At 39.3% G+C, this 27,455-nt stretch overlaps 1 protein-coding gene across 5 annotated transcripts in view; it reads left to right on the top strand.

The window, feature by feature from the left end:
* Nucleotides 1–27,455, top strand: part of Xpo7 (exportin 7) — a 108,739-nt gene that overhangs the window by 51,979 nt on the left and 29,305 nt on the right. The window contains exons 1-10 of one of the 5 annotated variants that reach the window (XM_006519359.4): nt 10,829–10,935; nt 11,453–11,599; nt 14,129–14,222; nt 15,497–15,663; nt 17,101–17,193; nt 19,840–19,944; nt 22,170–22,335; nt 23,199–23,272; nt 24,850–24,969; nt 26,089–26,235. In XM_006519359.4, coding sequence (XP_006519422.1) covers nt 10,915–10,935; nt 11,453–11,599; nt 14,129–14,222; nt 15,497–15,663; nt 17,101–17,193; nt 19,840–19,944; nt 22,170–22,335; nt 23,199–23,272; nt 24,850–24,969; nt 26,089–26,235 — 1,134 coding nt within the window. In that variant the 5' untranslated portion in view covers nt 10,829–10,914. Of the gene's footprint in view, nt 1–10,828; nt 10,936–11,452; nt 11,600–14,128; nt 14,223–15,496; nt 15,664–17,100; nt 17,194–19,839; nt 19,945–22,169; nt 22,336–23,198; nt 23,273–24,849; nt 24,970–26,088; nt 26,236–27,455 lie in introns of those variants that run through there. The other 4 variants (NM_001359888.1, NM_023045.3, XM_030247914.1 and 1 more) reach the window with 4 other exon arrangements.

Here is a 27,455-nt window from a genome sequence, read left to right as displayed (position 1 = left end):
TTTTCATTTGTGGGCTTTGGGGGGTGTTTCTTGGTGTTTTTGTTGCTGTGTTGTGGGTTTTTTTTTGTTTGTTTGGTTGGTTGGGGTGTTTGTCTCTTGGTTTTTTTTTTAAGAGAGAGAAAAATAACTTAAAGTTGGATAAGTAGGGAGTGGCACACATTTAATCCCTCACTCGGGAGGCAGAGGCAGGCAGATCTGAGTTCAAGGCCAGCCTGTCCACAGAGCAAGTTCAAGGATGGCCAGGGCTACATAGAGAAAACCCATCTCAAAAAAATAAAATTAATAGCTAAGGAAAAAAACACAAGCCCACAGAATTCTGTATACCTAAAGCCTCTTTTAAAAAGATTTTAAAGTTATATGTGTATGCATGTTTATGGTTGGGTATTGTGCACTTGAGTGCAGTGTCCCTAGAAGCCAGAAGACTTTGGAGCTGACGTTCAAACTGTTATGATGCCAGATGGATGCTGGAAACAAACTTGCATTCTCTGGAAGAGCAGAGAGTGCTCTTAACCACTGAGCCATCTCTCCAGCCTTTATATAGATCTTCCTGCGACTTTTAAGTGTAATTCTATTACCCAGTGCCAATGTTAAAGCTAACATTATATTTTCCTGTACTAGGGATGAAATCCAGGGTACAGGGCAACCTGTTGAAGATCTTGAATTTCATTTTATGTTTGGAATATTAGTTTAAAATACTGTGCAGCTCAGTAGAATTTTTATTTTGTAATTAGGTTGTTACTTTACTGCCTGGCTGCTTTCTTTCTATGGACTAAACTTTAACATGGATTAAACAGCCATTACTAACCTCTGCTGTGTATATTGCAATGTCAGAAGGTTGGAAATCCCTACACTTGGGTGAAAGCTTACAGTGAGAATTCAACCCCCCCCCCAAAAAAAATACTCTGTCTGCAGCGACAGAGGTCAGGGATTGGAAATGCTCGACGACTAAACATGACTTCCCTTAAACTATTTTGCTCCTATATAATATGACTGCTCTCTGCAGCCAGCTCACAGTTATCTTTTGGGGACCCTAAACCATCTCTTTGGTATTCTTGACCTATCTTGGATTTCTCATACCTTCTAATGGATTCTTCCTGTTTGAGTGAAGCACTTTCTTAAGCAGTTCCTAGAAAGGAGGAACATAACGAGAAATTAGACTTTGTATGTCCCTTTGTTCAGCCTTCACTCTGCCTGAGTAGAGCTTTCTAGGTTGAAGATATTTTTCTTCAGTTTTCTGAAGCCATCGTTTTCAGAGCTTCTTCTGTTGTCACTAGTGTTTTTGTGATGGCAAAAGCCATCACATTCTTTTATTGTTTTGTTTTGCCCCATCTCCTCCTTCATCCAATCAATTTTTCCCTTTCTCTTCTACTTCATTTTTGTTTATGGAATCTTCTTTTCTAGGAAAAAAAATTACATTTGGTGTGTGATACATGTGTGTGTGATGTGTACCACAACACACATGTGGAGGTCAGAGGACAATTGAGGTATCAGTTTTAGACTTCCAGTCCATGTGGTTCCCAGAGATTGAATTCAGGTCATCCGGGCTTGGTAGCAGGTGGCTTTACTTCTGAGCCACCATTGGATCTCTTTGTACTCAGGGTTCTTGGGTGTAGGTTTCATCCATTATACTAGGCACATCCATTACAGTGGATCACTCCAGTCTGCTGTTCCTGCGTTCTGGGAAAGCCTTTGAAATTACTCTGCCGAGACGTTCTTCTTCCCATTCTCTGTTGTGTCTGTCACTCCTATTAACTGGATGTCACTAGACTCGCCGCTCCTTGTCTTAACTCTTCTGATTTTCCGTCTTAGGCTTTTTCTTCCTCTGTGTAACTTTAACTTTATTCCCAACCTCTTTCTCTGCTGTCATATTTTTTTTCTAAGATGTCTCTCTTCAGTGTCTGTTTTCCCCAACATCCTGGTATTTCCCAGTCGTGGTTTGTTGTTGTTTTAAATCTGGTGAGTCCATCCTTTGCCTTTCTTCTCATCCTTTCCTGCTTAGTTTCTGTTTGTTCTCAGTTGGTTCTTGTTCTTGTTTAGCTCTGCCTTCTAAACTAAGGTCTTCTACAGATTGTTGGTTATCCTTAATTGCTTGGTGATAGTCAAGATGAAGAGCCCATTCTGGAGCTAATAGGGAGGTCAGAGGATGAGACAGGTGAGCTTGGGTGTCACTCCAGCTCTCCGTGTGCATTTGTTGTGTCCATGTCAGTGTATCTTCAACACTCAGTATTTGAAGGGGAAATTTGTCCGAGCTCCTGCCTGAAGAGCAGTGTCTATCCACCAGCATGGTGAGGGAAGACTCAATTGTACTCCATGTGAAAGCAACCAGTTGTGAGCCTGTTTGGTATATAGAGTGCGTGTCCTCAGTGTACTTTCTAGTCTCTCTGTCTCCCATACTTATAAAGAGGCATTTAGAACCATGGAGTAAGGGACAATATCTAGTTATCTGACTTTTTAAAAGCTTGCCTGTACTTTTTTGGGGGGCCATCCACTTCACTTTACTGTGAGCATGTATTATAAATCAAGCTTGTATTCTCCTTTATTCCTGCTGGAAAGAAACTACACCATCTTAGACCATTTAAATCAGTTTGTACTGACATTTCTGGACTCTTTCCTATCCTTATTTGATTGAGTTGACATCTTTTGGGTTTTTTTCCTCTCTAATCTTTTTACTTGTTTTAGTTGAGTTTGGGGAAGAGTAAAATTAATGTGTGCTCAGTTGCAGTTTTAACAACCCAAAGTCACTTTAGAACTCTTCTTAAGAATTTAGAGTTAGCTATCTAAGATGTGTTCTCCTACTATGTGCCAGACATATTCTTGTCTTTTTCATTCAGTGTTTGTATTAGTGCTCAGTAAGACAGTGGGAGGGTGGGGGTGGGGGTTGGGAATAGTAATAGCAGCAGCAGCAGCAGTTTAAGCAAACGTTTAAAATAATTGTCCAAGAATTTGAACTACATTATAGACACTAATATAAAAGTTATACAAATAGAATAGTAAATTCCTATTTGATCAAATATGTAAGGTCAAAAACCCAACTGTATTATAACCTCATTATTTCCTGTAATTATGCTGAATAAAATGACTAGGAACACTGAATTGGCAGTTTCTGGAACATTTCTCCTAGGAGAAATACAGGGTTAGATTCCTGCCAACCTTTGGACACATTTTAATCAACCAGTCAGGCTGGCTTCTGTTTAAAGACAGACACATTATGGGGGCTGGCGAGATGGCTCAGCAGGTAAGAGTACTGACTGCTCTTTTGAAGGTCCTGAGTTCAAATCCCAGCAACCACATGGTGGCTCACAACCACCCATAATGAGATCTGACACCTTCTTCTGGTGTGTCTGAAGACAGCAATAATGTACTTATTTATAATAATAAATAAATCTTTTTTAAAAAGGCACATTATTTTGTATTAATTATTGATACATTAGCATTGAACCCTTGGTCAACAGCACTATATAATTTCATGCCTAAACAAAGCTTTATTTGAACACATACTATTTCTTCATAAAGCATACCACAGCCTTCATAAAAACTAGAAACCACCACTGAACACTATGTTTGAGGGCCATTTCCAACAATGAAATCATCAATAAGAAGCACAAAACTACAAAAAAATGAAAGCCCAAAACATGGTATTAAATAAAACACGCACAAAAAAAGACTGTATACTTGTTTATATTGTGAGAAGCTTTCTTTAGGAAAAAAATGTATGTTCAACAACTCTAACCTTTCCCTGTGTATGTCCATTGATTTTGAGAACTGTGAGTGAATATAGATTTGTGTACTGTAAATATGTTTTAGCAAGTGAATGAGTTCAGAAGAACAAATTCATGACGAGAAAGATCCTTTGCCCTCGATTCCTCTAGCTCCATAGGAAAAAGACATTTATAATCCCTGTAGTAGAACCATTGCAGAGTTTGTGTACATTTATGTTCAAGCAAATGTAAAGGCTCCTCTAGTGATAACCAGTAGCAATTTAAATATACTACTTCATTGGTTTTACAACTTTATGCAGTAGGTGTGACTTCTGTTTAAAAGAAGGAGAAATTAAGATGATTTCAAATACAGTCTCTTTCCTTCCTTACCCTCAGCTAGTAGAATAGGAATTAAATGTAATTCACTCTTTATCGAAGTCAGAGGTCAACCTTGGGTTTCATTCTTCAAGAGCTGTCCATCTTGGGCTTTTTGAGAAGAGTCTTACTGGAACCAAGGAGTTCACTCTTAAAGCTGGGCTAACAGACTTGCTGTTTCTGGGATCCACTTGTCTCAGCCTCCCAGCACTGAAGTTTTACACATATGCCACCATGCCCAGCTTTTTAAGCCCCTTAACAGAAGTTCAAACTCACGAGTCCAACTCCTCCGCCTATAATTCACTCTTAACAGAAAAAAAAAACCAACAAGTGTTCTAATTGTTGTCCTCATGAGCACTTCAATATTTCTTGTCTAATTAAAAGTAGATGGATAAGCCGGGCATAGTGACGTATGCCTTCAACCTCAGCACAGAGAGGCAGCGGCAACTGCTTCTCTTAAGTTCCAAGACAGCTTGGTCTACATAGTTATTAGGATAGCCAGGACTAGACAGTGAAACTCTCCAAAAGACAGACATTCATATAACGAAATCTGTTCATTTCTGCAGGAAATGAGATCCTGTAATTAACTTGCCCAGAGTCACACATTTACACGATCAGTCTCTAAGCTGCTTTACATTTGGAACTACTCTTCCTACTTACGTTGTTGGGTTTGGTTTTGGTGGTGGTGGTGGTGGTGGTGGTGGTGGTGGTGGTGGTGGTGGTTTTTCAAGACAGGATTTCTCTGTGTAGCCCTGGCTGTCGTGGAACTCACTCTGTCGACCAGGCTGGCCTCGAACTCAGAGATCCGCCTGCCTCTGCCTCCCAAGTGCTGGGATTAAAGGTGTGCGCCACCACTCCCGGCTCCTACCTAAGTTTTATGTAGCCCTCTATGTTCAAAGGATTGTGTTGGCAAATTTTGGCAGCGTTAATAGAAGAGCTTAACCAAAGTCCATTGTACATTCAGAATCGATCAGGATCGTCTTCCTGGAGTGAACCACTAAAGTGAGTTTGTAGTAGGATACAAGAAAAGAGCCAGGTCTTTTTCCGGGAAGTGTAGGAGCCTGTTCGCTAGAAGAATTTACTTCTTGGCAACATCTGTCTAAGGACACTACAAAATAAAGAACCAGTGTTTTCCAACCTTCTAACTTTTTGTGGAAAGCTGGAAAACCAGATTTTGTTCAACAATTTGTCAAACTTTAAAGCTACACCTTAAAGCCCAAATGAAAAATGTCTCTGTGTCATTTCATTTCAGGCTGTTTTATGAAACTTCTATTTACAAATACATCTAAATGCTGCAACTTGTAGGCCTCTGTTCTGTTTGTCACTATGACAAGGAACCTAAGCCAGCTTCTAGTGACAGATTAAATGAATGCAGATGAGTTAAATATATAATTTTAAAAAACATTAAATGTTCAAGTAGTCAGTCTGTTCATTTCATAAAATAATTTGTTAACATATTTGGCTATATATTACCCACAATTCAAAGATCCTGTGTGTTTATTATGTCAGATTGATTCATATTTTGAGTTAGCATGGTGTTTTGCAGTCTCACATGGTGGCACACTTGCTGTCCTTATCTAATGCACACAGCCCTCTGCAGAGCAATATCAGTTGCTGAAGTGTGCATTTTATCTTGCTTTAAGTCAGTAGACATTACACAGCACCTGCAGCCAAAAAATGTTACCCTCTCAGTACTCTTAAAAGTAGGATGTCCCTAAACACATCCAGAAACCTTGACTTAGTTATTTGCTGAGCAAATAGCAGGAGGCCTAGCTCCAGTGGCATGAAGTTGATGTAAATACTTTCCAGTGTGGTTGCGGGGTGTTGATGAACATCTCTAGCTAACATCAGAGAAAAATGGACAGAATAATACCTGGAGAATTGGGAAGGGCTGTGTCATTTGTGTGTAAGCTGCACAAATTATAAACAGCTCAGTAGATATAAAGTAGACATTCCTGGGTATCCTGCACTCAGAATAGGGAGCAAAATATAATGGGAATTTGGCATTCCATTTGGGAACTACTTCCAAGACATTTTTTTTAGCTTTAATAGACACTACCAGGTTCTGATGTATCTGAGTCAGCTCAGAATTGACTAACAGTGTGTGAATTGATTTGAAATACAGCCCAACAGTGATCTTGGCTTTTCCATTTTAGCCATTCTAAAGAATATCTTTGGGATTTGAACTAAATTCTGGAGATGCCAGAGATTATGAACCTTTGCTACCTCTGAAAATGCATATTAATGTCTTTTGTACACTGGTTTCATAAACATTTTTCTTAAACATTTTTCAAGAATTTGCATGTGTAGACATTCAGAGAGCCGGGTAATTCTTCCTACTGTTGAGACTGACTAGTAAATATGTAAATAGACCAAATTAACCAAGCTGACTTTGACCCCAAAAGATTACCTTCCAATAACATAGTAAATAGGAGAAGACCTTAGTTTTTTTCTTTTTCTTCTTTTTTTTTTTTTTTTTTTTTTTTTTTGTTTTGTTTTGTTTTATTTGCTTTGTTTTGTTTTTTTTTTTTTTTTTCAAGACAAGGTTTCTCTGTATAGCCCTGGCTATCCTGGAACTCACTCTGTAGACCAGGCTGGCAGGCTAGCCTCGAACTCAGAAGTCCACCTGCATCTGCCTCCCAAGTGCTGGGATTAAAGGCATGCGCCACCACCGCCCGGCTTCTTCTTTTTTAAATCATTTAAACTACCAGTATTGGAGCTGAAGAGATGGCTTAGTGGATAAAAGCACTGACTGCTCTTCCAGAGGACCTGGGTTCAATTCCCAGCACCCACGTGGCAGCTCACACCTGTTTATAACTCCAGTTCCAGGGGAACAGACACCTTCACAAAGATATACATGCAGGCAAAATGCACATAAAATAAAAATAAACAAATTATTAAACTACCAATATTTGCCAGGCTTGGTGGTACTTTAATCTCAGTAGTTGAGAGGCCAAGACAGCCAGAGCTCTGAGCTCTAAGCCAGGTCCACACAAAACCACTAATATTTAGAATAAAATAGAAACATGTTACAACTACAAATTTTCATTAGCTTCTGGAATAGACTGTCTTTTCTGGTTGCTATTAATAAATTATTGCTGCCAGGCGTGATGGTACATGCTTGTAATCCCATGACTCTAGAAACATGCAGGAAGATTGCTGCAAGTTTCAGGCTAGCCAATTAAATATATAAGACCATTACTTATAATTTCTAAAGGTGTTGATTTCTAAAAACAATAAAGAAAAATAATAGTTTGAACTGACTTCAAATAACTAAAGGTAAGACATTTTTTCTTGCTTATATAGAGTACTATAAACCTTGACATGGGTGCTGAAGAGATGCCTACAGTTTAAGAAAGCATATTGTGTGGGGTGTGGTGGCACCCTCTTTAGAACCCAGCACTTGAGAGGCAGAGGCCGGTGTCTGAGTCTGAGGGTTAGCCTGGTCTACAGAGACAGGTCAGCCAGGACTACATAGAGAAACTGTCTGAAAAAAAACAAAAGTAAAGAATCCATACTGCTGTTACCAAGACTGGACTCTGGTTCCCAGCATCCACATAGGGCAGCTTATAACTGCCTATAACTCCAGCTCTAGAGGATCTAAAGCCAACTTTGGTGTTTGTGAGTCTTGCATTCACATGCATGGATATACACAATTCCAAATAAAATATTTCTTAAATGACATAGTTGTAGTAAAATGAGGCTGAAGAGATGGCTCAGTGGTTAAGAGCACTTAATGCTCGTCCAGAGGACCCGAGTTCAATTCTCAGTACCTAAATCATGTGCTATAACAACTGCCTGAAACTCCACTTTCAGTGAATCCTTTGGCCTCCATGGGTACCCACATACACATGATACTCATAAACTCATTTAGGTGCACACCCATACACATAAATAAAAATAAATCTTTTTTTAATTCAAGTTATAAACACAGTATAGTGGTTCACTTCTATAATTCCAGCACTCCAGAGACAGACAAGTTCAAGATCAGCTTGGTCTGCATATTGAGTTCTAGGCCAGTCAAAGCTACACAGAAATTTTCTGGGTTTTTTTGTTTGTTTGTTTGTTTGTTTGTTTAAAAAAAAAAAAAAAGAATCAAGGCCCAGCAGGTTAGCTCAGCAGGTAGAGAGGTCTTATTACCAAGCCTGACCTGACAACCTGAGTTCAATAACTGGGTCCCATGTTGTAGAAGAAGAAGCCTGCAAATTGTCCTTCTCGTCATACTCCAGCCATAACAAGTTTACACACCACACACACACACAGATTAACTAATATCGTTTTAAAATATGACCCTTTAAATTTCTCAAGTTATAGAAATTTCAAGTCTCCCATAATCTTACTTCTCAGTGGTAACTAACTTCATATTCATCCACATTTTCTTATATAAATTAATATACAAATGATAACATACTTCTACTTGGCAGTTTATTCTTCTAGGGGTGAGGGGCTGGCTCCCTTGCACTCTCACTCTCTGTGTGTGTATGTTACACAAATGCCATAATAGGTGTGTTGAGGTCAGAGGACATCTTTGTGTGGAATCCTTTCTCTTCCATTTTTGGATTCTGGGCTTGCCCTGTGAGTTTAATAGTAATGGATGCTTAGCTGTCCTAGAGTAAAGAGCTTTGTTGTAATGTACATCAGCAACATCTTACATGCCAAGCATCGTTACCTGCCATCTTGGCCCATCATTTGTTCTTTTAACCTATCAATAATAATTGCCACTCGGTTTTTAAGAGTTCTTTAGTTATTATCTGTGATGGTTGGATACTCATTATTAACAATAAGATCCCTTCTTCAATATATTATTTTTCTCAGTATACCCTTGTACATCAAATTTACCTTCCAGGTCCTCACGGTACCCCCATTTTCTGGCAAAAGTTCAGTATCCTCTCTTCTAATGTCCCTAACTCATGTTTTCTCAGTATGCAGAATGCCAGTGAGGAGGATCTAAATGGGTTGGGCGTGGCCTAATTGTTTTTACCACTTCTTTTTTATAGTTGAAACATCCTAACTATGAAAGTTCATCCACTAAGTTAGTGAAGCCTTTCTGGTTTTGGTTGGGTAATTGGTTGGTTGGTGGTTTTCCCTTCGGGGCTTGTATCCTACACCTTCATTTTATAATATCATGGTGGCTTCTGTCACTTCACATGATCAGATAGCAAGTCTCTCAGATAGCAAGCACACTCTCAGAAAGACGTCTACTCATCTGATCCATGGGCTATGACCATTTCTATTTTACTAGTTGTATTTAATTAATGGGAAAGTATTAATCTCTTCAAAAAAAAGCAAGAATCCTAATCTGTGTGTGGAAATCAATCTCCCAAGGAGATTTTTTTTAAGCAGTGGAGCTAATTTGACTATTAGGTAATTGTATGTACACAAGAATATGTTGGGTTTTTTTTTTTTTTTTTTTTTTTTTTTTTTTGGTTTGGTTTGGTTTGGTTTTAACATCGTTGTGACTACTGGCAAAATCAGTTGGGCTCTAATCTTGGGGGTTAATGGTCTGAGTTTCTTGTACTAAAGCAATACTTTGCTAGTTAGTTTGAAGATCACCTTCTATTTGTAAATGTGCTTTTGTTTTAGTGGCACTAGGGAGAAGTTGCTTTGTGAACTATAGACATGACAGTTTTAGAAACAGAAAATATACTTTCCTATCTGGTAACTGTGGGGGTGGTGGGGGAGAGACAGAGAGAAGAGAATAACAGTATCATCAGGTCAGGCTGTGTAAGGTTCGGTTTATTTTGCTGTTTTGAAACAGTCTTGTTTCCTGAGCTGAGAATACATTACCAGTCTTACTCATCTGACTGTATATATCCCACAAAAACATATCTATCCAGGAACTCCCTGTGTACACTATGCTGACCTTGAATTTACAGAGATCCACCTGCCTCTGCTTCCCAAGTGTTTGGGCAGGTGGGTCTCTATAAATTCAAGGCCAACATAGTGTACATAGGGAGTTCCTGGATACATTTTTGTGAGTTACATACAGTTAGATTTCTCTTCTAATTCCATGTTTGTAAGCCATATGAAGTGGGTGAATCAGGTCGTTCTCACAGAACTTCAGACTTGAAAAGCTACAGATTCCTCTGCTCTGAAGCTGAGGCTATTAAGAAGTAGCTGGCAGTCAGGAGAAACACGTGAGCCTCGCTGTAGTCCCGAGACAGTTTTCCTTATTCTTTTTTGAGAATGATAGACAGTGTTTTACATTTTGAGGGTTTTCTGGAGTGATGCTGACGGATGCAAAGTATCTATCTTTGTCGCCTTTTACTTAATGGTAGGAATTTATTAATCATGTTTAATAAAATAGGAATTCTGCCCTAAGGGCTTTCCTGCCTTCTGGAAGTCATAACTGCATAAAAATCTTTAGGCAGGCATGTAATACACTGCAAGCAATTTCCACAGCTTGTTTCATTATCAATATTTTAATTCTTGTCAGAATGGTCACTTCTAAAAACAAGATCCCTGAAACTACTGAACCTAAGCCTTGCTTTCTACTGTTGAAAGTTCTTAAACTCCAAACCATTCCTTAAAGACTAACAGATGTGTGGATTAAGTATAAATGTAACTGGTTCTTTTTGCCTTTGCATTGAACACATGTTGACTAGAAGTAGATTTGTTTGCATCCCTTTGGGGTTGTAACCAAAGCACACACCCATACTCTGCCTGCCTCTCTGGAACACGTTCAAGATTTGGAGAGTTGGGTTTGTTTGGGGGTGTTTCCCTTGCCTTATCTCCAAGTAAGCAGATGCTAGGGTTGAATTTATTTTGACCCTCTCACTTTAAATGTGGAACTGAAGCAAGAATTTAAACACATCAGAAGAGTGTGTGCTGCACTTGAGACATGCGGGACTCAGGGAGAAAGGTGTGTACTATATTCCCCAGTGTTCTCTAGATGCTTTTCAGAGGCAGTGTCTATCCATATAGGTGACTGCAAGCTAGCAACTGTTACCCAAAAGGAAAGTAGTTACAACCAAGTAAATATCTATGTTGCATTTAAATTGTGGTTTTTGTGCTTGGTTTTAGCAGCATTTCCCCAGTGGTGCTTTTTACAATTAGCGACAAAATAAGTTTTGAATTTTTCTTGAAATTTTCCTTTTTAGAAAAATTTAGGAGGCGTTTATTGCAGTAGAAAGTATACCATTTATTTCCCAAGACTATGACTCAGAACTGTATAGGTATTTTTTAAGTATTCTGTCATTTTGTTTTCTGCTTCAAATAAAGAGAGATGCATGTGATTATTAAATAAAGGCTACTGAGCTTCTGGCGAGTGGCAGTTCTTGCTTCACTGAGCATGGTTGGCTTTGTCTAGGAATTTCAAGTTAGAGTACATTAGATAGGTAGTTGCCTAGACTGACCTTTTTCTTACTGATCTTTTCCAGAGCCTGGCCCAACTAGAGAATCTGTGCAAACAGTTGTATGAAACAACAGATACAACCACTCGACTGCAGGCAGAGAAAGCCTTGGTTGAATTCACCAACAGCCCTGATTGCCTGAGCAAGTGCCAGCTGCTCCTCGAGAGAGGAAGTGTACGTAAGAGTTAAGTCCTAAAGGGTAGCAGAATTAAGAAAAATGCCCTGCTTCTAACTTTAGGGACAGTGGGGTAGCCATTGCTGAGTCTTGAGGTATCCGATGTACTTCACTCTTGAGCACTGTCATAGCCAGGTTAACGATGGCCTCCTCAGTAAGCAAGCTCAGTAAGCTCCCACACACTTCTGTTCTGCACCAGGCTCCTAGAATGCATTCTCTATTCTTACGCTTCAGTGCCACCTCCTGTCCTTTATAGGGGCAAGGGGGTCTATAAGTCCTTGTTTTATAAACTTGATTGTCTCCTATTGTTTTTTTCCTCAGTTCTGCTTACTAGTTACCTAACAGAGCTAAGGAAACATGACCATGACAGTGAAATGAAAGGAAATTAAAGTGTTTTCTTTTGTTAGTTTTTGAGGCAGAGTCTCACATAGTACAGGGTTGTCTCAAGTTTACTATGTATCTCAGGATGACCTTGAACCTCTGATGCCTGGGCCTCCCGTGCGAACTAAGATTTAGTGTGACCATGTCAGGCTGGGAAGTTTAGGTTTTAGAATTAGAATCTCTTCCAACTGAGGCTGAGGAGATGATGGATCAGTGGTTAAGAGCACAAACTACACTTGCAAAGGACCCGGAGTTTGGTTTCCAGCCCCCGTGTCAGGTAGCATGCAAACATCTGTAACTCTCGTGTCAGAGGGATCAGCACCTCCCTTAGTGAAATAACATACACTTAAATTCAGCCCGGTTTTTTTTTTTTGTTTTTTGTTTTTTTGTTTTACTTTATGTATTTATGTATTTATTTATTTTTGATTTTTTTCTTTTTCCCAAGGCAGGGTTTCTGTGTGTAACCCTGACTGTCCTAGAACTCACTTTGTAGACCAGACTGGCCTTAAACTGAAAGACTCGCCTACTTCTGCCTCCCAAGTGCTCATGCCCAGATTGTTCTTGTTTTTCTTAATGCCCAAACAACTTTCTAGACATGCCTACCTATATATTATCTTTTTTACAGGTAAAAGGAAAGAAACTAAGAAAAAGTATAAATATTAGCTATAATTACTGTGAGCCTGACAGAGTTGGAAATAGAAATGATGGTGCAGTTTTGTGTCTTAAACAATAATATATTCTTCAAAATTTTGTTTATAAGTATTTAATTTTCAGAAGCCAGGGGTAGTGAGCAGCCAATGCCTGTAATCACAGCAGTCACCATGAGTTCAAGTCAGCCTTGATTATAAAGTTAGACCCTATCTCTTAAAAACACAAAAGTAATAATAATTTATGTTCTAAAGAGTATCCTTTAGGCCAAAGGAATATAAAAAATGTAAAAGGGCTAATTTGTTAAGAATAGAATTCTAATTGGCTTACTGTTTAGTTTTCATTAGCATTATTCAAATGTTTATACAATAATTAAATTATAAATGGTTAAAATCATCCTTTTGAAGTTATGGGATCTAGCTGTTTTTTAAAAATATCTGAAGATTACCAAGTCATGCCAGAATACTGGTGTGACTGAGGCCTGCACATAGTATTTGTGCATATTCTTTAATGGCTGTCTGTGAACTGGTGCAGAGCACATGTCCTGGGAGATATACAACCCGCTCTCTCCTTTCTCCTTGCTCCCAGAGCCCACATGCACTCTCTGAACTGTTGACTCTAGTTTCTCAGTGACAATTAACAAGATAGAGGAAAGCAGAATCAGTACAGTACTGTACAGTAGCTGTGGTGGATTCCTTGTATTTAATCTCTACAGACCCCGCTCAGTGGCTTGGCAAGTCTATTAAAATTATGAATAAAAACTTTACAGTTTACATTTTTACAGTAAACCGCAAGTGTATAAATCACATCCAAGCCACTTCTGAAACTTATTTTTCCTGTTGTATTAGTCATTTTGTTTTTGAGATAGTCTCAATGTATATAGCATTAGCTAACCTTGAACTCACAGCTGCCCTTCTACCTCCGTTTACAGGGGTACACCACAAAAATTTTTTTATTCGTAGTGTTAAGAATCTCTTCTGCTTGTTGGTGTCATATAAAAATACTAGCATGAACGGATATATGTCTTTAAGACTTATTTTCATAGACGATTATCCTTGACCTGCAGTTAAATTTTTTAGTTCCAAATCTTTTTCTGTTGCATGATATAACATGTAAGATCACCACACGTGATCTCTCCTGGCATGTTATGGCCAGTTGGGATGTTTTAGTGAACTGTAAATCTAAAATGTATTAAAAGCTTCTGGAGAATAAAGTAATATTCCATTGCTAGGACATCATTTTTCTCAGAAATAGTTAATCTGAAGTTACTGTAAAACCATAATATGCGCTCCCCAGAACTGTGCTGATCGACAGATACAGTTCAAAGACGAACTGTGCGGCACAGTGGGCTCTTCTGTCTAATGTTTCAGTTAGCCTTTCATTCTAATGCTGTACTGCAGAAATGTCACAAGATGAAGCTTTATGAAATATCTCAAACAAAACCCGTAGCGCTGACTGACCCAGCACAGTGCTGAGTGTCCTCTCACTCTCTCCCACAGTCGTCCTACTCCCAGCTGCTGGCAGCTACATGCCTTACCAAGCTCGTGTCTCGGACAAACAACCCCTTGCCACTGGAGCAGCGGATAGATATCCGTGAGTATAGAAGAATGGATCCAGAGGGGTTCCCCCAAAGTTTTGGGTCCAGTGCAATTACTGCAGATGATTCCTAAGCCATCTTTTTGGTTGCTAACACACTTTTTTGGTTTTTCCGAGACAGGATTTCTCTGTGTAGCCCTGGCTGTCCTGGAACTCACTTTGTAGACCAGGCTGGCCTCGAACTCAGAAATCCGCCTGCCTCTGCCTCCTGAAGGCTGGGATTAAAGGCGTGCGCCACCACACCCGGCTCACTTTTTTTTTTTTATCACTTTTTTGTTTTCTTTGATTAGTGTTTGAGATAGGACCTCTCTGTGTAGGTCAGGCTGGCCTCAAGCTCACATTCCTCTTGTCTCACACCTGCTGAGCATGCACCACCATGCCCTGCCTTTCATTTTTTTATTGTCACTGATACCTGGGGGACGGGTAATTTTTTGTTTGTTTGAGACAGGGTTTCTCTGTGTTCCCCTGGCTGTCCTGGAGCTCACTTTGTAGACCAAGCTGGCCTCAAACTCAGAAATTCGCCTGTCTCTGCCTCCCAAATGCTGGAATTAAAGGCGTGCGCCACCACACCCAGTTTAGGGCTTTTTTTAGTTCTGCATAAACAACATTATTTAGCCTTGTGGGAATACAGTTAAGGATGCTCTATTTTAGATTTATCATTATGATATAACATTCTAAATTCAAAACCTATATAATAACTTTTTCTTAAAAGAAAATCATGATTTTAAATATCTCCATCTTGTCTATTTATAAATGTCAGCATTCTCAGACTTTGAAAACACTTTTTAAAAAGTGCTTAACAAAGTCTAAATTATTCTTGGTGATCTTGATAACCCTTGTCCAATACTGAGGACAGCTGGGCAAGCTTACAGTAGCCTTAATTTGGAGGCTGAAAATTGGCTAAATCGGGCACAGAACCCTGGATTCTGTCCCCAGAATCATGAAAATCGTCACCATCTTAAATCTGAAGCCCCATTTTTTTTTCGTTAGCATAAAGTATTAAAAGAGTTGGGCAGTGGTGGCACACTCCTCTAATCCCAACACTTGGGAGGCAGAGGCAGGCGGATTTCTGAGTTCGAGGCCAGCCTGGTCTACAGAGTGAGTTCCAGGACAGCCAGAGCTACACAGAGAAACCCTGTCTTGAAAAAACAAAACAAAAAAAAAGAATTAAAAGAGCTAAGTTCTAATTTGCCATTTGTGGCTATTTGATGTATTTTAAGCATTGACCTTCTGTTTCAGGCCTCCTTAACATGCACTGTGTCATTTCACAGGGAACTATGTGCTCAACTACCTTGCCACTCGGCCAAAGTTGGCAACTTTCGTGACTCAAGCCCTCATCCAGCTGTATGCCAGGATCACAAAGCTGGGCTGGTTTGACTGCCAGAAGGATGACTATGTCTTCAGAAACGCAATCACAGACGTCACAAGGTTCCTGCAGGTAAGCTGTCCCTCTGTGAGTGTGGCTCTGTCCACACAGATGTGCCTTGATAAAAGTGGGGAGTCTCCACAGCTTGTCGTCTTTTTAAAAAGTACATAAAACATCTTTATCTAAAATACTCTTCAGCATCTTTTTTTAACCTGTGTGATCATTTTTGCATATTAGCATAAATCCTGTCTATTCTGAAGATACCTACACACTGTACCAAACTAAAATGCAATAAATGAATTAACTGGTGTTCTATAAATGAACATTTAGTTTGCTTTAGTTAGGAGCTATCAGGTATTCAGTAATTATCACAGCACACACATCTTGTCACATTTTGCTATCTGTCAGGTGAACTAACCTTAAAGTTAATCTGTTAGACAGATAAAAGTATTCTGGCTTTCAAAAATATTTCCAAATTATCTTCAAAAAAGTTCAGTTTTTAAGAATAGACTCATCCTGGGCTGGCGAGATGGCTCAGCGGGTAAGAGCACCGACTGCTCTTCCGAAGGTCCTGAGTTCAAATCCCAGCAACCACATGGTGGCTCACAACCACCCGAAAAGATATCTGAGGCCCTCTTCTGATGCGTCTGAAGACAGCTAGAGTGTACTTAATAAATCTTTGGGCCTGAGCGAGCAGGGACTGAGCAAGTGGGGCGACCAGAGCAACCAGAGCAAGCAGAGGTCCTAAAAATTCAATTCCCAACAACCATATGAAGGCTCACAACCAGCTGTGCATGTACTCATATACATAAAAATAAATAAATAAACCTTTAAAAAAAAAAAGAATAGACTCATCCTGTGGCCCAGCTCTAGAAGCTAAGATTTTTGGTTTTAGGTAAAATGATTTAACAGTGTTATTTGGATTATGAGTGAGCAGAACAAGTTTTTATGTGTTCACATGTTGCTTTATTCTTCTGTGAATTTCCTGTCCAATGGATGTGAATGTTTACCTACATAAATGTCTGCAGACCCAGTGTCTGCTTGGTATTCCCTGGGAATGGAGTTAGAAATGATTACGAACCTCCATGTTGGTTCTGGGACTTGAACCCAGGTCCTGTGGGAAACTGCTGAACTGTCTCTCCAGCCTCCATCTTCACCTTTTTATTAATTGTTGTAAACAGTCTCTCTTAAAACTTTGTTATTTATCATTGACCTTACAGAGATATGTTTTATAGCTTCTCTTTTAATGTTTATGCTGTGGTACTTTGATAAACTTCCAAATTTATAAGGTCAAATGCAGCAGTCTTATTCTTTTTTTTTTTCTTTTTTCTTTTTTTTAAATTTTAGTAGAAGGTGGTTTCTGTGCTCCACAAGACAACTGGCTGAAACTAATTGCTTGCTGCCTTCTCTAGGCCGTTCTTTTGGTTGACAAGGAATCTGAAATCTAGTAGTATGAGTACATTCCAAAGCCAAGCCATACCAACTTTCTCCTGTGTGTTTGCTTACCAGGACAGTGTTGAATACTGCATCATTGGCGTCACAATTTTATCTCAGCTCACCAATGAAATTAATCAAGTAAGTGCTACAGCCTTCCTTATTGAAGTAAGTGACACATTTTTTTTCTTAGTATTGGTGCTTTCTGCTGTGTGTGGGGTGATCTTTTTTGGCAGTTGTGTGCTTTTGCGGTAAGTGATTAATGCCTTCTTGGAACAAAATAAATCCATTCGGTTTTCCTCTGTAAAAGCAACCCACATCACTCTTTATCCTGACCCACCAGAGATTCTGATCTCTGAGATTATCAAAGTAAATTACTATCCCATATAAGTTCTCCTTATTAGCATCAGTGTTCTTTTTAGAGATGAAAATGATGATCCTATGTCAAAACCATACCAGAATGTGGGAGGATCTACTAAAGTTATTAAAAGTCAGTCCCCAGGCTGAAGGGTTTGGTCAGTTGGTGAAGTGCTTAGAGAACATGCACCAGACCCTGGTCCTTATTAGACTCACACACTAGGCATAGTGATACCCTTGTCTGAATCCCAGCAGAGGGCAGGTGTAGACAGAATGAGAACCTGGACTAGAGATCCTGTCTCAGAAACAAGCAAAAAAAGATAAAGTACACTTTTAAAATCTATGACTCAATCGAGGTCATTCCCCATGTGTTACTACTGAAGATCTTGCTGGGAATCTTTTCATAGTGAATAAAATAATTCCTTTACCAGTCATTCTTTCAAGTAGTCACTGATGTCACCAAATATTGCAGAGGAAACACCAGTGGCTGTTGTTCTCCTCTTTCTCTTCCTCCTCCTCCTCCTGCCTTTTTCTTTTTGCTTGGGCTTTATTGTTTCTTTATTTAGCTAGAGTTTTATAATTATTGAACAAACCAATATTGATATTAGTTATAACATCTCACACTTAGGTTGCCAGCATATTAATTACATTGGCATTACTGTTGCTATTGCTAATAATTATGCAGCTGTTTATTAACCCTGAGAACTAGTATTTTTAACTGTAAGTTGGTACTCTTTTAATGCTCTATATTACAGCCTGCTGAAATTGGAAGTCCTGTTGTTTTATCTCTTAGATGCAGTTGCCATTGTAAGCAGTAGTTATCAAAGTACCAATAGCTTAACCTTTTGAGTAATTATGATTGGCCAGCCACCATTCTAAGCTCTTTAATGAAAGTTAACTAATTTTATTCTCAACAGTCTTATGAGGTGGGTATCGTGGCTCCCATTTTTTAGATGAGGAAACTGAGATATATGATAATTTGTTTACAGTTTCACAGTTAAACTTAATTTGAGTCTAGATAGTCATACACCAAACCCTGTGTTAATAATGGACTATTCAACTACTGCTACAGTACAGTGAAGAGAGCATCCATTAACTAAATACAAAGACCATGGGCCTAATGTTCTCTCTTTCAGTGCTTCTTCCTCACTCTCCAAATACACAAATGTTGGTATTTTTTGAAAACTATCTAGGTTTTTCTTAAGTGATCGGGGTAAGGGATATCGCTCCATGGAGAGCACTTGTCTACAAGCAGCAGGTGCTACAGCTCAGTTGCCACGTTAGGAGAAGGGGTGAAAATGAAAATTGGATTGACATAGTTAGCGTGCTTGTTACGTACAGCAGTATATGGAACTATAGATAGATAGATAGAGAGATAGATAGATAGATAGATAGATAGATAGATAGATAGATAGATAGATAGATATAGATATATAGATATATATAGTAGCAATTGTCTGACATGGTGGCACACGCTTGGAGTCCCAGCACAATGGAGGGATCTCCGTGAAGTCAAGGACAGCGTGGTTGGTCTACATAACAAGTTCTAAGACAGCCAGGGTTACATAGTGAGACCTGTTTCAAAAGCAAAAAAGCATAGCTTCATCATGTAAGACATATATAACACAGTGACATGGACAATAGAATTGGAATATTTTGATTCTCTAAGTAATTCTCCATTACTTATTGGTTGTCACATTTAAATCAGAAAATATACTTCTCTTTACCATTCCTGTTTGAACCTAGAGGTGACATTATGGAAACTTTTACTATATATGACTCTTCAATGTGACCAAAACAAAGTGAGACCCTCTTAGATGAACCGATCAATAAATAGAAGAAATTTAAGTTTTCAGTGAGTGGTTACAATTACAAGTATCATAGACAACCTTCATTCTTTTATTCCACTTGTTGAGTATCTACTGTGTGTTAAAAACACAGGACATTCTGTTCTGTAGCTGCTGGGGGGGAAAAAAAACAATGAAATGATCGACCCTTGGACCCATTCAAGTTCTCATTTCCATGTTAAAGTAGGTTAGAGAATGAAGTGAGGCTGCAGGCTGTTCCTTTATTCAAGTTCATGGCTGTTGATGGCTATTTTGAAATTATTCAGTTGCTTCAGCCCTGATGGGCTAATTTACCAAAGTCCAGCCTTGCTACTGTGTCTGGTTTTGTAACTAAGCCATGGTATGACATGGTAGCAATTGCTAGCAATATATGCCAATAATGTGTGCAGTTTTGCTTCCTCTATACAATAGAGAAATTTGAGGTCATAGACAAGAGAGCCCCCCTGCCCCCCACTTCACATCATCCTACTTGATCTGATAAGCCATAAAAATGAGTTTTGTGTTTATATTGTGTTATTTGGAAATCTTTCTGGTTTATTTAAAATCTATGTGAACTCCCGCTACCCCAAGTAATTTTAAAACTTGCATTGGTTTATTCTTTCTTACGCAGGCAGACACAACTCATCCTTTAACCAAACACAGAAAAATAGCCTCTTCTTTCCGAGACTCATCACTGTTTGATATCTTCACACTTTCCTGCAATTTACTAAAACAGGTATGGTTATAAATTAGGTCATAATTCCTAGTTCCTTTTCATGAACTAGGAATTATTCACTTTCGTAAAAGTGAATGGGATTTGTCAATGGTCAGCACCTAACTGAGCCCATCATCTGTCATGTTATATACATCTGGAGATGGAGAAGCACTAGCCAGGTTGATCACTGACTTAGAGAAAGGTTGAGTGGTTTCCCTACTTTAAAGCTGTTCCTCCAGGTAAAAAGCAGTAGATGAACTAGATATTTCTTGTTTCTGTCTTCAGGGGATCTAGTTTACTACAAAGTTAGAGGTTTTCTGTTTGTTGTTTCATAGCCACATAAAAAGTCTCTATACAGAATGGAAACATGTTAGCTTTATGGTGTTTAGATTCTTAAGTGTTTTGTGAGCAGGTTCAGATTACATTGTTACCATATGTTACCATACAAAACTAGGTGACTTCTGTTCCCTGCTGAGTTGACAGCAGCAAATCAACAAGCAACATCTGTAAAGAGGAGTAGGGTTTAAATCTTTTAGGATCCACTTAGATTTTATAACCTGAAGGGTGAGGCAGTATCCCGTAAGGAAATTATCTGCTTTAAATAGAGAGCTGGTTTTAATTTCATTTATTGATAGCATTGAATTAATCAAAAAAGTCAGGTAGAAAACTTTACTACCATGCATGAGAGCCTGTCTGGGTTCAGTCGCCAGTACCACAGAAACCCTGCACGATACAACATGCCTAGGCTACAGAATAAGGCCATGTCTCAGAGAGACTGAGAAAGGGATGGGGAGAGTCAGTCCTACACATTTATAACAAGGTCAGGTGGCTTTTTCAACATGGAGAGCTAATGAGGGACAGCCTCTGGCTTTTTGGTTCACTCTTAAGTGTTTTTATTCTCAGTTTCTGACCTTTTCCAAGTTTAGCTTCAGAAACAAATTTGTATTGTTTCTGTGTTCCTATTAATGATACCCATTTTGGGGGTTATACTCGAAATTTATAATGTTCCTTTGTCCAGCAAGCTACCAAAGCTGTGGTACCAACAAAGCCATGGCATCCACTGAGAGAATTAGCTTTTGAGAAAACTAAGGATCAAATCCTCTTCCCTAATCCTATCAAAAATGATTCGAAAACTCTGAGCCCCACCCCCACCCCCAGTTCCTTGGAAACTGCTACCACAGTTATTATGGTTCCGAATCTAGCTGTAAGTCTACAAATACACTGCAGATAAATATGTAATATCCAGGAATAACTTTGTTTTAATTCTCATTAGAGAAAAAATATTTTGGCCAGGCAGTGGTGGCACATGCCTTCAATCCCAGCACTTGGGAGGCAGAGGCAGGCAGATTTCTGGGTTCTAGGACAGCCAGGACTACACAGAGAAACCCTGTCTCAAACCCCCCCCCCCCAAAAAAAAAGGAAGGAAGGAAGAAAAGAAAAGAAAGAAAAGAAGAAAAGAAAAATATTTTGTTAATGATGGTTTTACAAAGAGGAAAGAATTATAAAGCTTACTTTGAAGTCTGTCCATTGTTTGATTTCAACTGTGCCTAGAAATTACTAAGATGAAACATCTAACTGCCACACCCCATATTGCTTATGATTCCCATAATGTAGCCATTATGACTACAACATATGAAGAATAAGTGTTAAGCAGGGAATTTCTCTAAATATCAGCTTAATAGTTTTACATGCATGTTAATACTAAAAGAGAGAGTAGAGTTTTCACAATAACATTGTATTATAGAAGTGTAGCATTGGGGGCTGGAGAGATGGCTCAGTGGTTAAGAGCACTGACTGCTCTTCCAAAGGTCCTGAGTTCAAATCCCAGCAACCACATGGTGGCTCACAACCACCCGTAATGAGATCTGATGCCCTCTTCTGGAGTGTGTCTGAAGACAACTACAGTGTACTTACATATAATAAATAAATAAATCTTTAAAAAAAGAAAAAGAAAAGTGTAGCATCAGCTGGGCAGTGGTGGTACATGCCGCCTTTGATCCCAGCACTTGGATCAAACACCCTCTTGAGTTTGAGGCCAGCCTGGACTACAGAGTGAGTTCTAAGACATCCAGGGCTACACAGAGAAACCCTGTCTTGAAAAACAAAACAAAAGAAGTACAGCATCTTTCTGGAGTAAAAACATCTTACTATGCTCAAGTACAGTTTTCCTTTTGCGGCTTAATAGCCTACTTCTGAACCTAGGAAGAGAGAATTATTTGAAGCTCATTGTGTGACAATTTTTCCAGGCATCAGGAAAGAATCTGAACTTGAATGATGAAAGTCAGCATGGCTTGCTAATGCAACTGCTCAAACTCACCCACAACTGTCTGAACTTTGATTTTATCGGCACATCTACTGATGAGTCCTCAGACGACCTGTGTACAGTGCAGATCCCCACCAGCTGGAGATCAGGTAACAGAGAGCTCCAACCTAAGTCAAAATCTGCCTGCCCTGTGTCTGTAGGATAATCCAGAGAAGCATTGTAATTCATTATTTACTTTGAACAAAATTTCATGTTTTCATGCGTTTGTTTACAACATGCTAAGGGTTAATGGAGTAGTAAATTCATGGAGAACTTAAAGTTACTGAATAACTCCTCCACCTAGACAATTTGTTGGGGGGGGGGGTGTTTGTTTTTTAATTTTATGAGTATGGTATTTTACTTACATCTATATCTGTGTGCCACTTGTGTGCCTGGTACCCTAGAAGCCAAAAGAGGATATTAGATCTGCAGGAACTGGAGTTATAGACAATTGTGAGCCACCATGTGGATGCTAGGAACTGATCCCAGGTCCTATGGAAGATTATCAAGTGCTTTTAACTGGTTAGCCATCTCTCTAGCCACTATTTCTGTTTCTTAAAAACAATGTCATGCAGTGTCACTTAACCTGTGGTTCCAGCTGATACAGGAGGATCCCAGGTTCAAGGCCAGAATGCATGGCAAGTCTCTTGTCTTAGAAAAACAAAAAATAACAAAAGAATTTCAGCTTGTGTTTTTTCCTAAGGACAAACATGTGGAAAGGGGGTTTAAGATTATCTAAAGCCCCTTGAGAGTCAGAAAGACAAACACTTCGTAGAGAACTTTAAATTGGTACTTTTTCTTAACCTAGAGGAAAGAAGAAGACAATCTCTACTAGTTTATCACTTTCTGAGAAAATGATACTTCTTTGACAGATAATCAGAAGACTATGGTCCCTAATATATAATGCAGAGAAAAATGCATGTAGGCTATGCAGGCATAGTAAAGGCATGTGCTTTATCTTTTTGTCTCCTAGCATTCTTAGATTCTTCGACTCTGCAGCTGTTTTTTGACCTGTATCATTCCATTCCTCCCTCGTTCTCACCTTTGGTAAGTCAGAACCACAGCTTGTAAAGCACACCTGTCTCTAGAAGGTAGTGCCGGTGCACAAATGGTGCTGGTGCACAAGTGGTGCCGGTGCACAAGTGGTGGGTCTATTTTGTTTCCAAAATCGTAGAAGTGAGCCAGATGGTAGAACGATCTCTGTTCCAAGATAGCTTTGTCTGTATAGCAAGCTTAAGAACAGCCAGGGCTACATAGAAAAACCTGCCTTAAAGGGAAAGAAACAGAACACACTAGGATTAGTTACCCAGATGATACTGCGGCTGTCCTGAAGGTTCTATCTAGTAGCAGGGTCTTCATTGTTTTTATTTATTCTTCTTTCTCTGGTCTGTTTATGGCTGTCGGCTCTTTGTGTCCCATCTTGTCTATAAACCTAGTGTTTGCCACAGGCTAGTGTGTGACGATTCATTTGAGTCTAGCTAAACTTTGAGACTGGCCTGAGGTGTTTTTACAATCCTTCAGGGATCGCTGTAATCCCAGCACATGGGGAATAGAGGCCACTGTCTTGGAAATTCAAAGTCATCCTTTCTCCCTCATAACAAGTTTGAGGGAAAGAAGAAGAAAAAGTCCCTGGGGCCAAAGTTACATAGTGATAAGTGATAAAATGGAAGACCAATGTGCCTTTCTCCTAAAAAGCATTGAGATGCTGTCAGGAGTGGTATGTCTGTTCTTTAAAGCAGTAGCTTAACCTTGAGTTGGAAGGTCATTCAAGCTCTAAAAGCTAGTAGGTCCAGGGATCTGTGGCCTTAAATACTGTTGTACATGAAATATACATAGGAACACAGTAAAGTAATGAGTGTAAATCACTTCAGGAAGATACAGCACGGTCAGGAGGAACAGTCAGTGAAAACAGACTTTTTACAATGAGGCAAGTCACAGTGACCCAGCAAGGCAGGTGACACATGCCCTTTGGGGCTGGTGAGAGTGGAGGCCTAGGAGAGCTCAGCCTATATGCTAGGAGACAGCATTACAGCAAAAGCTATGGCAGTTTACAAAGGAAACTGTTGTTACCTGTTGTGGTGCAGTGGGAGTGGAAGGAGAGCACCCTTGTCTCTGTGCCTTCCAACCTCCTAGTGCTTCCCTATATCTGAAGCCAGGCCACAGCTAGAGCAACAGCTGTGCTGCTGCCGACAAGTCTCCACCTTCCTGGGAATGGATTATAAGAAAAGACCTGAACCTAGATCTGGAAGGACAAACAGCAAAGAGCTAGTGCAGTGGGAAAGGAAAGAAAACACTTTTTCAGGACATGAATTTGGCCTGATTATTTTATCAGTTCTGTAAGCAGAATTTGATTTTATTAAAACAAAAAATCTAAACCTCAAGCTTTATTGAAACTATAAGTTGCTTAGCATTTTTAAGGCTTAAGTATATATAAAGAGGGATCAACGAAGTGATTGGAGTAGTCAGAAATACTATCTAAGGGAATTTTCCAAGCTCAATGTAGCCATGGGACGTTGCTGTGATGAACTCGGGTGGGATACTTCTTTCTTTGATAAAGCTAATGAGTATTACAGAGGCCATGGCTGTCAGTCTTACTGAGTGTGTGTGCTGCGCTTTGCTTGCAGGTATTGTCCTGCTTAGTACAGATTGCCTCAGTCCGGAGATCCCTATTTAACAATGCTGAGAGGGCCAAGTTTCTCTCTCATCTTGTTGATGGTGTTAAACGAATACTGGAAAATCCACAGGTAAGATTTCTGAGAATCTATATACTGAATTAGTATATGGCTGGCTGTAGAAGTCTGAATGAAGTTCATTAAGGCTACAAATGGAAGACAAGTGGGTAGTTGTGGTAAGGATTTGCTCCAGAGAGGAGCTTGGGCTATTCAAGATACAAACCAGATACAAGCCAGCAAAGATGGAGCCAAGAATTTTGGGGGGAAAAGAAATTGTTTCCCTCAAGAAATTAAGAATCTAAAGGTTGGTTTTGTTTCTCAGTGTTTACCATTGATATGAGTGACCTAACATGCAACACTTTCTTTAGTTTGGAAGGGAAATACTTTTTTTTCTAAAAATACATTCCAGAATTTGATGGCTTTTTTCCCTTTAAATACCACTTTCTTCCAATATCCTCTATAATTGGAAAAGAAAAAATTCTACATCAGTGGGTTTTTAAATATACTTAACTTTGTCCCTCTCTTTAAAAATGCCTTTATTCATTCAGCAAACTGTATTAAGATTTACTATGTGCCAGGGTTGTATAAGGGAATAAAACAAAGTTTCTGTCCTGATCACTAGTAGAGAATAATATTAATTCATAAGGAAATGCAAATGTACTGTTAATTTACATTTTTTATAGCTCTGGATATAATTATATACTAGTATATAATAAACATCTAAGATACAGTGTGAAACACTTGTTCAGCTTTTGTTGATAAAAAACTAAGGTGCTTCACTTAGCAACCATTTCAACATACATAGAGATGAAATTCACTAGCGTCCCTTTGATCTGTAAGAAGCAAATATATCTGAGATGATGCCCATTTCTGCCATTAATCACCTTTGCATCATTAGGCAAGAAGTAGGATCCCTCTGGGTCCTGTTTCATCCTTGGCCACTTGAGGCTAATGGTCCTGTCTCATGGGTACATGTTTTGAGTTGATGGGATAATAAATGTGATCAAACCATTTAAAAGGAGTGTTTTACTTGTTTTCAAGCCTTCTGTAACTGTGTTGTTCTGAATCATGATTATTTGCATCCCAGAAGCTGAAAAATAGATTCTTGCCCTTCCCCTTGCCATGCCAAGCACATGTCATTCTTGGAGTGTGGTGTTAACATGTTCCATTTTCTTCCTATGCCATTGCCAGAGTTTATCAGACCCAAACAATTACCATGAGTTCTGCAGACTACTGGCTCGGTTAAAGAGTAACTACCAACTGGGAGAACTGGTAAAAGTGGAAAACTACCCTGATGTTATCCGATTGATAGCCAACTTCACAGTGACCAGCCTACAGGTTTGTCTCTGATCACTGTGTCTTTCTGTTTAATTATTGGGATCTCTTCTCTTACATACTAATTTCAACCCTATAAAAACATTATTGAAGTTGGAGTATAGCTTAGTGCTGAACACGTCCCTGGTATGTGTGAGTTCTGATTTCAGTCTTCAGAATCACAGGAAGGGAAAAGAATAGTTTATATCTATAGCATACCCTGCAAAGGAGTTCCTATCCTAGACTATTCACATTTATGAGTGTGAGGAAAGGGCTGGAGTTGTAGTTCAGTGGTAAAACACTTGTCTCATATCTGTGAGACTGCATTTGATCCTAGCACCACAAGAAATGCAGTTCAGCAACTTTGATTAAAGGAACGTGTAGAAATTAAAAGGACAGTATTTAAAATTGAGAAGGGCTAAGGACATGACTCAGTAGTAGAGTGCTCACTACCTACTTAAAGCCCTCGGTTACATCCAGTACTAAGAGAAGTCTTTTTATCTCTCTGAAAAGCAGAGGATAGAGCAGGGACCTAGACTGAAGAGTGAGAGAAAGTAGGGGTGTGCCTCCCGGCGTTCCCCCACCCACACTCTCTCTCTCTCTCTCTCTCTCTCTCAGTCACTCTTCATGTAGCAGCACATTGAGGGTCTCTTGCTGTGTGATTTATATTGTACAGCATTCATCTGAGAGCTTGAGTCTCATCCCTGTGATTTCTGGCTCACTAGTTTCAGAGTGGGACCTTGCCATCTCATAATTTCTTAGAAGCTGACCAGCAATTTTCCTGCATTCTGATGTCTTCGACCCACTTTCATGCATCTTTCCTTGTCACCTGGATTTATATAGCCAGCACCAAAGCACCTTCTATCTCATTAAACTCTTGGATCTGAAATACTAGTGTATGCATTACTTTTTTGCTGGCGTAATGAAATACCATAACTAAAAGCAACTTATAGAAGGAAGAGTTTGCTTGGTTTATGGTTCCAGAGAGCTGAGTCTATTATGTGGTACTTGTCTTTAATCGCAGCACTCAGGAGACAGAGGCAGGAGAATCCCGGTGAGCTTCATCTATGTAGTGCGTTCCAGGTCATCCAGAGCTAGGTAATGAGACTCTGTCTTAAAAGAAACCAATCAATCAAAAGAGTCCATGGTGGTAGAGGCAAGCAGCAAGGGACAAGCACGGTGGCAGGATCAGGAAGCTGAGAGTGAACTTGGACAAAGCTATGAACTCTGAAAACCCTGCTGCT

Source organism: Mus musculus, chromosome 14 (genome assembly GCF_000001635.26).
Source record: "Mus musculus strain C57BL/6J chromosome 14, GRCm38.p6 C57BL/6J".
Classification (NCBI taxonomy): domain Eukaryota; kingdom Metazoa; phylum Chordata; class Mammalia; order Rodentia; family Muridae; genus Mus; species Mus musculus.
This window is presented reverse-complemented; position numbering and strand designations above follow the sequence as displayed.